Source organism: Echiichthys vipera (assembly GCF_963691815.1).
Source record: "Echiichthys vipera genome assembly, chromosome: 15".
Classification (NCBI taxonomy): Eukaryota; Metazoa; Chordata; class Actinopteri; order Perciformes; family Trachinidae; genus Echiichthys; species Echiichthys vipera.
This window is the reverse complement of record NC_139840.1, coordinates 11,993,158-12,005,813: the sequence shown is the minus strand read 5'-3', so window position 1 is coordinate 12,005,813 and position 12,656 is coordinate 11,993,158. Positions and strand designations below refer to the sequence as shown.

Sequence of the window (12,656 nt, the reverse complement as noted above, 5' to 3'; positions counted from 1 at the left end):
TTTTAAAAGAAGAAATGCACACAGACATGCACTGTCTTATACCGTGGCTAACCAAGCTCCACAGCTACTTTTCATTACATTCTTTATAGCACACAATAAATAAGAAACCTATTTATCAGTTTTATAGACTAATTATTAATAGTGTATTTATTTATTTCAGGCTAAAGCAAACTTGTTTCAGATGAAAACGTGCTTGTCACAGTAAGGCATTTTCATTTATTTATTTTATTCATCTGTGAGTGCTGGAGTTTTGTTTCTCTTATAATATCCCTGCCCCATCTATCCGACTGTGATTACATTTGTGTATTACATTAAATCACATTAATGTGTTGTCTAGATGTATAATGTAGGTTCTATCTGTATATGAAAGCACAATAAAATGAGTCTGCAACACAAAGTGCAGACTGGCATCATGCGTCTGACGACAATCTAGGCTATATCTGTTATATACGCTATATATGCATATCTCTCTGCCCTCCCCACTCACAATGTGGAGATTTTCAGTGAATGTTGACATTTTCCAAGATTATTGAATAGGTCGTGCTTTATATGAGTTGATCTGTTATCGGGAACATAACCTGCACCAGAGCAGGTTGGGTGTGCAGCTTAAGTTACCATAGAGATGTAGCCCGATAAGACGTAAACCATTGTCGTAGGACAGAAAACGTTACGCATATTTCCAGGACTGTGAGTTGAGACAGACATGCGCACAGCAGTGAGAAAAGAGCAAACATTGTATCATATTTTTGTATGATCTCTTTTTTTTTTTACTTGTCTGAGCCCCGATCGGGCAACTGCCTGTTTGTACCTGTCACTGTGGGATTTGGCAGGTTTGAGTGTTATAGTACAGTACAGTGAGTGACAAAAGAATAAACAGAATATTAATATTAATTAATAACAGCAGTCAAATAAACTGTATGGAGTGAATTGTGAATGTGTGAATATAAATCGTATTTTATTATAATATTTTGCATAGTAATGTTGCTCTTATTTTAAACAAAGCATCAAGCTGTATCCCCAACATGCAACGTTGCAGCAGCTCTGCTCCTGTCTAAACCTGATACACACCACGGCGCCGACTTGTCTCTGACTTTATTAATCCTGATAAGAGAATCAATAATGTTCTATTGTAGATCCAGCAATCCTGAATTTGAGCTGCTGAAAGGTTCACTGTGTACTGACAGGATGTCTCCTCCTTGACAAAGAACAGAGACTGGGATGGGATGAGTTTAGGAAGAGGAAGATGCATGATTCTTTGAATAAACACAGTTACACTCTCAGAGTCAATTTGAAAAACTCGACACAACGACACGTGGATGTTGATATTGTTCATCCACAGTACTGTGAATATCTTGTCTCACCTGAGGCTTGACAGAAAACATCAGTGACTAATGAATGACCTTAAAGCACTTATAACAACTGTGCCTCAACGGTGGTGATGTGCATTTCATGTAAAGGAGACAACTGAATAAATGCACCCAAAAAAGGGACACAGGTTTAAAAATGCATAAACCTCTTAAGCCACTCTCCACGGATATTAATATTTATTATATGCTCAAAGGAACGGAAAAGAATTAACAGGCCCTTACCTGAACAGGCCTGTGAAGTCTGTAAAACCTCAGATTTTTGTAAGAGAATTGCTAATGTTAAAATGACTTAGCCGTTCAAATACTACATAAAACCTGTGAGGTTACACGCGATATAGCATGTATATCTTCCAGTGTTCGACAACTGGGAGTACTAAGAACAGGGGCTTGTCTTGAAATAAAACAACCGTCCACCCTGGGTCATGCTTTTCAAATATGCAGGCCTGTAGCATTAAATGTTTAGCTCTGAGACATTCCAAGGAGGCAAATGGAAAACGAATCTATTGTTAGTCTCGTAGGTCAGATAAAGTATGTGGCCAAAGTGAGAGACTTAGAAAATACACTTCCAGTTGTGTTTTAGATTGCAAAACAGTGCTAAAGCTACACATTTATTTTTTTATTTTTTCATTTCAGACTCTGTGAGTAATTGCACCGTTTTAATTAACAACTGCTAATGTGATGTTAGGGCCTAGTTCTATTTTTAGACTGACCTATTTTGTGATTTTAAATTTTAATTCATCCTTGGCTAAAAACTGGGTGCTGCTAATGTGACCCAGCATAATGAAGGTACTCGCCTACACTGTCTAAGGAGGAACATGTAAAAACATCAAGACTTAAGTATTAATTATGCAATTAAGAGTTTTGTTTCATTAATACATCCACTCAAATGCAGGGAAGTTAACGGACTGGATGCCCTTCAAATTTAACATGGACCATTCTGTCTTTCTTTTTAATCAAATCTCCTTCAAATTTGTCCATTGTGTTTTGGGCACAGCTCAAAAAACACTATTATTTAACTGAAATTTCAGACACTTAGACTGGGAAGTATAAGAGCTATAGTGAGTATGATGACTTTGTGATGTGTATGTGGAGTTCTACTCGTGGCAGCAGTACCTTGGAACTGAAGGTTTACTGATTCAAGTCCCTGCCCAGACCAAGTATAGAGTATGGACTGGTAGCTCGCGAGGTGCCAGTTCCCCTCCTGTATACTGGCGAGGTGCCCTTGTCCAAGGCACCAGACCCCTATGGTCTGGTTAACCCACACATACAATCTGGGATAAGGAAAAAAAACTCTTTGGCTTGTTTGTATTTCTTTAAGGCAAAAGCTATTTTCACCCTGGTATAAATATCAATGTATGCTATTTCTACCCAGATGTCTGTGGTCAACAATGTTATTTTCACCCATTTTTTTTTTTTTTTGCCAAACTCTAACATTGTAGTTTTGTTGCCTAAAATGAACCATATAGCTTTGTTCCCTAAACATAACCATGTAGCTTTGTTGCATAAACCTAACCAAACTGCACAAATTATATGTCAACAAAATTTTAAGTACATCCCAGGCTAGAATCAAACCATGGTCTCCTGGGTGAAAGTCTTAACCCACTCCCCACAGTTAACTACCACAATAGCACATTTTGTCGCTCTTTGAAGCTGTGGATGAGGGTCAGGTAGCCAGATCGCACAGCCGGGTGTAAATAGGCACTCCTTTTCTTTAAACCTATCTAACAAATTCTCATGAACAGTTTTGAATGTCCGCCGCGAGACACAGATGGACAGGAAGTCGATCCTGAAGTCAACCGCCAGACGGTGGTGGTCCGCAAGTGGACCGCAAGTGGACCGCAAGTGGACCGCAAGTGTTTTATGTGTTTTAGCCTGCAAAAAGGTGACACTTAGGATTAGGCATGAAAACCACTTGGCTAGGATTATAAAAAAGGTTACGGTTTGGTTTATTACATCAAGGACATTAACGAAAGGAACCCTGCTATGGGAAATTAACTTGCTTGCCTAGGTGAGAGTCCTCTGTTTTGGGATCCATACACCACCCCCACCTACCTCCTTCCAGATTTGTGGTCTGGATACTACGTCTCCTGCTTTCAATACGTGGAATACACACGAAACAAATTAAACCATTATCACAGAATCTCCTGTAAAGTGGAACGGATCGGTAATCTACATTGGTCAAGTCAATGTCAGTGGCGCATGCAGCTTCAGGAGTTAAAAGATGTGACCAGTTAACTCTGACTGACAATGAGCTTGATCCCCTCACCGTTATTCCAATGATCTAGACATATTGGCATCCTGTGAGGCGACCATCCGGCTTTGACATCTCTCTATACATAATGGATGTATATTGCGCCTGCTTGTGCATATTTGGGCATGTGTGTGTGTATATACACACAATTAAACGTGTTTTGATGCATGCAGTCATTTCTTGCTAAGGCTGAGCATGCAATGTTTAAACATCATGCTGCAGTAACCTCCCATCAACCTCCCCCAAAGATCATACAAGTGATCCATACAGCATCTTTAAATGCCTGCGTGATTCCTTTTCAAATGAGACAGTCAATCACAGAAAAACTATCAAGTCTGCCTCAGTGGCTCTAATGCAAAAGTCTATTATCTTATGCTATCGTGGGACAACAAAAGGTCCCAAGACACTGCAGTCACTGTGTGAAATAAGCTGTAAAATACTGTCAGTCATATGACCGCAAAGTGGACAAACTGTATAATCCCTGTATATTTTCTCCTACAGCAGAAAAAAATTAATCTGTCACCTGTGTCATTCCACTTCCATTCCATTACACCAGTGCATTTGACGGACCTATTGTTTGATTGGAGGATCAATTTATATATATATATATATATATATATATATATATATATATATATACTGTATATATATATTTTTTTTTTTTAATATATATATATATATATATATATATATATATATATATATATATATATATATATACTTTTTTCTTCTTGTTAATTAAACTCAGCTGTAACTGCATTTCAAGTATCTCAACATTGTCAAAGTTTGGCCGAGTAATGTCTGATAAAACAATCAAAAAGAATCACATCACATTTCATTGGTGTTCAAGTCATTTTTTAGAGAGATATGCCCTTTGTGTGAACAGCACACATGCTCATTCTGATGCAGCTGTTCCAGTGACACAAGGTGCAAATGAGATTCACTGTTCCCACTGCTCTACATCAGAGCTGAAGGGGATTCAACAGACTAACTGATTATGAAGCATCATCTACACTGCACTAACACAATATAATTTGAATGCTTAGAGTGTGTTTGCTGAGGAGCAGACCCTGAAATTTTCAACCAAAAATAATATTTCCATTTTATATCCTGCACATAATACCTTATATCCCGTAGGCGTACAAAAATATTTTCATCCAAAGCATTGCAGAAGAAAAAAAAAAACTTTTTTCCATGACAGCTTAATATCTTACTGGTTGTGTTGTACTTCACCCCGTTGATGTACTCAGGGCAGGGTCTCTCCACAATCCTCCCGGTGCTGCTCCGCGGCCAGCAGGTTCCAATCTCATCGGTTGTGGCATTGCAAAAGAAACCTGGGGGAATGAAGTAGAACAAAGAAGACGGACGCTGAGTTCCGTTTGTCCAAGACGCAACACATCTTTCAATGTTGAACAAGAAAACAAGAAAGCAATTCCATCTTACCATCAGCACTCAGCAATGACAGTGATGCGTTTTCCAAAAAAGTGTCTTGTAAAGCATCAATCATACTACAATTTAGGTCCCCGAGCTCCCCAAATATGATCTGATAAATGGTAGCGTCCATGGTGCGATCCGCCACTTTAAATAATAGCAATAATTCCAAGTCCGAAAGGCGTCAGGCGCACTCCAGCGGCGTTCATGGGCTTGTGAATCGGAGCAACAGTAATGACAAGTAGGGAGCCCAGTGCTCCCGCTGTGAGTCGCGTGTCTGGCCAATCAGAGCCGCGCATTCGCTCATCCATCCACGTGCTGCAGCTGAGACAGCCGACACACCGGACTGACCAAATCTTTGTCATTCTGTCTGAAAAATCACACCTGCCATCCACCTGTCGTGTTTATTTATGGATAGGGGGAAGTTGCTGCTTTCAGATGGGGAAGTAGTTGCTTTCAGATGGGGAAGTGTGTGTGTGTGTGTGTGTGTGTGTGTGTGTGTGTGTGTGTGTGTGTGTGTGTGTGTGTGTGTGTGTGTGTGTGTGTGTGTGTGTGTGTGTGTGTGTGTGTGTGTGTTCGTGTGTGCGTGAGCGAGAGAGAGAGAGGGTGGGAGAGAGAGAGAGAACCTATAGAACAGACCAAAAGATAGCCTATTAAAGTTTACAGTAATTGGTCGATAACATTCAGCATTAAGGTACCTAACACATTATTAAAATATCTGTGAAGATACTAATTCAACCAAGTTCAATCAAGTTCTTCCAAAATTCTCAGTCCAGTTTCCACCATGCAGGCAAGTACCTCTAGAAATTAGGCTACATCCACATTGGACAAATCACGATTTACGCCCAGTGCGTTTCAGTGCCAACGCAGGAACTGGTGTGTTATTTAAATGTGGCAAAGCAGGAAATTGGGGTGTGGATGCCAGGGTGCATGGATGGAGGTGTAGCATATTACTTTCATGCTTGAGACTGGCATTGGAATCCCACCACAAACCTGTAATTGACATAATTTTTATTAACTGTAACCACAATGTTTCCATAACCTTACCTGACCTTGACCAGCATAACAGTAGTTTATTAGTCATATCCTTAACCATGTGCCAAAAGTGCATAAAAGCAATCATTTAAAAAAATGTTGACATTTGACAAAATCAGAATTGTGTCATAGTAATGTACTTGTATGCACTATTGGTTTCTAAAGCCAAAAGCTGGAGAGCTGACTGATTTACCATCTCAATAGCACATTTGACAGAGTTTTGACCTCAGACTAAAAAACACTCTGGCTTTGATCCAACAAGCACTCATGGTTGATGACAAAATACTGCAGATCTTTGTCTTTGAGATGGGGTGTAGTAGCTCAGGCCGTAGGGTCTTGGCTTGAGAGGTGGTAATCGTTTCAAGTACCTGTACAGATCAAGTTCGGAGTGTGGACTGGTATCTGCAGAACCCCCGGCTGCTCGGGAACTTGTGCATGGGCAGCCATCTTACTCATTAATTTCTCCATTAATGCATGTGTATTTCGGGCCCTGTGTGTGTATATGTGTAAAAGTAATGAGTGTGAGTAAATGAATGTAATTTCCCCTAAGGGAATAAAGATATGTGAAAAGAAAACGTCTATATTTTCATACTGGCTTTAAAATGACCCAGTGTTTAACCTCTGTGGTCAGGGTCATATTTGTATTTTTTGAGTCAGCTAACCAAAAGGTTTACATGCTTTGATCTTAAAAAAACACATTCTATTTCTCATATTGTCCATTGCTGCAGCACCCTTGCCATGCAGCACCCCACCCCCCCTCCTGAGACACCAGACTCTTTTTTTCTTTTTCAAAGATTTTTGGGGGCTTTTTTATGCCTTGAAATAGCTCAAGGAGAGTGCCCTCTATCTCAAAAAACAATGGTTTAGAGGGGATGACATCGGGCCACAAGTCAGAGTCAAACCGCCCGCCACTGCCGTGAGGACTCGGTCTGTTAATGGGAGAGTCCGACGCTTAATACACCCAACCACAAACCTTATCCTCGTCAAAAAGTGATTTTGTGACATTAAAACAGCACCATGCTTTTTCCACATTTGTTTCTGAGACAGGAAATCCATTATTTCTACAACCACAAAAGGTTGATTGTCCGGAAAATTGTTTTAAGCGTTTGGAAAATTGACAAACACCATTGTTTTTTGAGATGAGGGCACTCTCCTTTGAGCTTTTTCAAAGGCATAGTTTATAACCATCAGCTATGCTGAAATAAATGTAGTTTTATAACTGAGTTTCAAGAAAAAGACAACACCCCTCTTCCACTGCCCATGCCTATGAAAGCAAACCACCTGAATCTCATCAACATAATCACCTGTGCAACATATAAACACGAGTCTTACCCTCTCTCTCTCTCTCTCTCTCTCTCTCTCTCTCCCGTTCGCCTCAGTTTTCTAGGACCGTTCATCCCGGTTGGACCCGACCAAATGCATATTCCAAGATGTTTATCGCCTTCATGCCTGCTCCGATATGGACCACGAGCTGTTCCTCAACCCTTCAATTCGGACCTGTTCAATGACCGATCCGTGATCTCCGAATCTCCTCCATCGGCCCGGGGCGGCTCTGTGGCTGGCTCACGGACCCTGGATCCTGCCGCCTCCCATGCTACAGACATCTCCAGACTGGACGGTCGCCTACCTCCAGTAGGCCCTCAAGGACTGAGTGCACCTTTCTGTCGAACCGACAATATATCCACGTTATCAGCTCCACGGCTCCAGGCATCCGCCCACTTCTGGGTTCCCTGTTCCAGCGTCCCCAGCCCACAGCACACTGGTGATGTCACCGGTGAAGTCACCGGTGACTTCACGTCACAGCCTCCCTTAGCCCTCCCCGAGGGCCCCCCTGTGCCTGCTCCCTCTGTGTCTGATTGATCTGGTGTTTTCTCCTCTTTTCTTTCTTCCTCACTTCCGATCCTTGCACGTACATCCCTCCATCCCGGCATCCTTTCTCCTTCCCTTCCTTCTGCTAGGGTCAACCTGGCTTCTTTCGGTCCACCCGCATCCGCGGAGCTGCCCCTGCTGGCCCTTTGTTTCTTCCTAGGCTGTTTTTTTTTCTGTTGCCGCAAGTCCCTCCTGCACTCCACTGTCTGAGTCCCACGGCGGCTCCGTCCAATACTCCACATCCAGCGGCTCCGGCCCTGCATCGCCCTTACCTCCGTTACCTCAACAGGGATGCCGCCGCTGCGTTCCTTCCTGGGAGGCTGCTCTTCCTGCCGTCTCTCAGATGCCCACCACAGGCCGGCTGCAGGCTTGGGACGTCCTCGAGGAGAGCCATCCCGTTCTGTAGGGCGACGACTAAGCCATGGCATTCGGGCTCTTCTTGCGGCTGTCTGCTTCCGGGTTCGACAGAGATCGTCTCTCGCCGATTTGGTCACAGCCTCCAGGAGCCCTCACCGAGGGCCGGGTCGCATGACCCGCTGTGCTGTATCTGACTGGTCCCATGTTTTTCTTTTTCTTTCATCCCTGTGTCCACAGACTGCTCTTCCGACCCCCTTCATCCCTCCCCTTCGACCCCCCCTTTTCATCCCTTGTCCCTCCCCTTCGACCCCATTTATCCCGCAATGACCGATCCCCCCTTCCTGTCGTTTCCATCCCTCAATCCTACCCATTCGACCCCCATCATCTCTCAACCCCTACGTTGGGACCTTGCACATCCCTTGAGTTCCTCGGTGTCACCCTTAATTCCCTCACTTTCCAGGCCTCCCTCCTGATGAAAAAACTACACCACATCTCCCTGTACATTTTCAACTACCTCTTTGCCCCCCGCTGCACCAAGCAGCAGCTCCTCTCCCTGCTCGGCCACCTGAACCTTGCCATCCGCATCATCCCTTAGGGCCGATCCTTCCTCTCCCACATACTGTCCCTGTCGGCCACCGCCCCGTCTCTTCACTCCCACAATGTTCTGGAAGCCTGCAAGATGGAGCTCAGGGTTTGGCGCGACTTCCTCTCTTCCTGGAATGGAATCTCTTTCTTTTACAATGACTATGTAACCCAGCCCAAGGACATCCAGCTCTATACAGATGAGGCTCCGTCCACTGGCTTTTTTGCTGCCCTTCTTTAGGGGTATGAGTGGTCCAGCAAAGTAATCCTCATCCATGAAGCTCATCCGCAGACTCACCATAACCTCAGCTCAACACCAATTCATCATCCATGCCACCCACATTCCAGGCTACAAAACACCATCGCTGACTCCCTCTCCCGTATCTCATTTCAGAAATTCAAATCCTTGGCAGCAGACTCGGATCCCCATCCAACACCATTCCCACCATTTTCAGCCATTATACACAACTGAACCTGCAGCCCCTCTACCTGGTCTCCGCATCCCAGCAAGCAGTCCTCAACAGCCTCGACCCCCAAACCATTTCATCATATTATACAGGATGGTGCAACTTCAGCACAATATGCACAACTTACCCTATCCTTCCATCAACAATGTATCAATAACCAGCGTCATTACCCAAGCCCACTCAATCCTAAATATAAGAACTTCCACCATCCAGGTCTACCTTAGTGGCATCAACTTTTTCATCAAACAACTCACCAGAGTTCCAGCCCCTTCCATTTCACACCCGTACGTTAATATGTTAATCAAAGTCCCACGAAAATCAGAACCCCATCTCACTCCAAAACGCTCCAAATAGACCAGCACACCATGATGGCGTAACCCCACCCTGAGCCGAGCTCCCCGGGTTCCTTAAGCACATCCTCACCTCGTCCCAGTTCAACCGTGTCATCCATCCCCCTTTCGAACCCCATCATCCCTCCCCTTTCGACCCCCATCATCCCTCAACCCCCTTTCCCACATCCTTTGGTCATTTCAAACTAAAACCTTTACTAATACTGCACCATGGTATGGTCTTGTTAGTGAAAACCAAAATCATTTAGTGTAACCAACTTAGAATGCCTCCACACACTCAGTCTTGCTGATGCAGACCCAAATTTATGTGACAATAGCTGTAGAAAGAATGAGAATAAGATAAATGGCTTTCCCCTTTAACATAATAGGCCTATTTGTGCTTTTAAAATGTGAAAACGATTATGACAATTAATTTGTAATTCAGTACTCCCATCACTTGCAACTGCACATCAGGAGAAGGTTAAGTGACCCTCCTCTCTGCTGTGTTCTCTTGGGTGTAGATTTAGCTGGGTATACAGTTTGTCATCCTGCCATCGATCCCCAACCAGCTCCCAACTCTGTTTGATTTGAGGGTTTCAATATGTCACATGAAAACTAAGTGTACACTCATTGTTCAGTAGAATGCAACACATTTGTCAAATGGATCAAATGGATAAAGCTTGTCAGTATAGTCAGACATTTGATGTTTGAACTTCAGTCAGTGAATTACTTTACTTGTCAATAAAGAGACCTTTACTCAGATCTGAAATGGCTTTTCCCGGCTGTAAAGTGCAAAAAAAGTACATAAAATACCTAAAATGATGGCTCCAAAACTTTAAACCTGTCCAATGAAAAGTGCCTAGAAACATGTGCCTCATAACTGAGTCTAATATCTTAGCTGTTTACCTGTTCAACTTGAGACATGACCTTTTCACCAGTGTGAGGCTTTCTCCCTGAGCTCCTTCGCTTCCACATGCAGCAGTCCATCTCATTTCACCGCCCTGTGCTTTCAGATCACGTCCTCGAAGATCTGTTAGACATTAGTGCTAAGTCCATCAGTGACTAGCTCAACCTGGGCAGACCAACCGCTGCTGACTGAGTAAAGAGTGTCACTAATAGAGCGCTGCATTGGAATTTTTTGCAGGAATGTCGCCACAGATTCTCAAATGTATTTCTGGGCAAAGCAGCAAATACAAGTGCTTTCATAAGTGGATCATATGATCAATTAATCACCATTTTTCACTCTTTAATAGATAGTAACTTAAAATACAATTAATAGATGAAAATATCACAGATTACAACCTCAAACACTGAAATGAAACCACATCCGTTCCTTAACGTTAAATGAGCAGTACTCGAAATAGTGGGGGAAAAAAGTGGGCTGTGCCTCCACACAGTTAACACACAAATAGAAAGTGACTTCATTCTCAGCTCAGGTCACTGTTACTCCCAGCCTGTTTTAATTGAAATATGACCATTTTGTCATGGTCCTTGGCGTTTGGCACAGAAATACTACGCTGCCTGGTGTGTTTGTGCCAAACCCACCCGGTTTTAAATGGTGAACCTGAGTAAGTGCACCAGAGTGCCAAACTCCTCTTATGGGGGAAGGTTGGGGTTGTTGATGGGAACAAAGGTCACTTTAGTTACCTTAGAAACACAATTATGTTGAGCCCAAGATCTTTTCATCTTAACCCTAACGAGTGGTTTTGTTGCCTAAACGGAACCACATAGTTTTGTGTGAATTCAAAATGTTAACTGGGACGTGTCTGCTGAGGGGTGGTTGCTGGGGGACGCTGAGACCACAGACAATCGCGGGACAAGTGCTGCCACTCTCAACTGTCAGTTATGATCTGAAAAATAGATGCTTTAAGCAGCTGCAGGAAGACAAACTGACACTTGTTAGTTTTAGGCTAACTACAGTTCTGTAAGTGACATTGAAACATTTTGACAGTGAGCATATGTCACAAAGTACGAGCACACATTTTGTTTTTTAATAATAATAATAATAATACAGTATATTATACATTTACATATTATGTTTCCATACTATATTTTGAAACTTATCTCTGGATTTACTTTGGCAACAGTCAATACCTTTTGCAAAATTACAGTGTGTTTTCTCTCCCCTTTGTTTGAACAACAGAGAATTCACTGTGAGCTAATACGAGGGACATTTCATCATGGTTGCATGGACCCGAAGCTTGAGCCTCAGATGTCGGAGCCTATGTATCTTGAGAACGATAGGCATTTAAGCCTAATCCCACACAACTCCATTTAACCATGTTTTTTTTTCTACCAATCTATCTATTCAAGCAGGTACACTGAGAGTAATGCTCTCTTTTTCAGGAATGCCCCGATCACATTCACACAGTTACACATTCACAGTTGCCTAGAAGAACCACAGATTATCTGACCTTTAGGACCCCCACTATGTGCTGGTGTTGATTTTATGTGGGATTTCTCCAGCAATTCTGAGCCTCAGGGTGCTTGATGACTCAAGTAATGTAAGTACAAATTGCAGCTAAGAAGCCAGTTTCATCTGGGCAGGGATGACTAATCAGATGTATGTTCTAAGATGTAACTTCTGATTATCATCAGTTTTCTCTTGTTCATATTAAGGCAGTGGATACGGTTACAAACCAAATCAATCACTGGAAATGAATGGATAATCCCAATTGTTTTCTCTCTTTTGTTGCCGCCGGCATGTTGAAACCCCTTTGAAGGAAATCCTTTACCCGTTGGGTCGAGTTGACCTAATTCGAATTTCTGCAAGTGAGCCTTTTTGCAGGATAAAAAAAGCACTTTTTTCTCCTATGGCTGGCAAAGGCAGAGCAGAACACCAAAAACTGAGGATCTCAGAACATGGCTCTGAGCAAGCTAAATGAATGTAAAAGGGTACAGCATAGGAAAATCTAGAGAGCAATGTGACAAAAAGCCTCTGAACAATCAGAACAATAGGCTAAATGAG

The 12,656-nt window shown here is 42.8% G+C and overlaps 1 protein-coding gene across 1 annotated transcript in view; it reads right to left on the bottom strand.

Moving 5' to 3' along the window:
* LOC310958041 (corticotropin-releasing factor receptor 2) overlaps positions 1-5,191 on the bottom strand; it is a gene marked incomplete at its 3' end in the record, with an annotated part of 36,766 nt that extends 31,575 nt beyond the window's left edge. Inside the window, exons 1-2 of the mRNA XM_083928838.1 lie at positions 5,062-5,191; positions 4,833-4,952 (exon numbers count right to left, since the gene is read on the bottom strand). Coding sequence (XP_083784964.1) covers positions 4,833-4,952; positions 5,062-5,182 — 241 coding nt within the window. The 5' untranslated portion in view covers positions 5,183-5,191. The remainder of the gene's footprint in view (positions 1-4,832; positions 4,953-5,061) is intronic.
* Between the last annotated feature and the right edge of the window lie 7,465 nt (positions 5,192-12,656).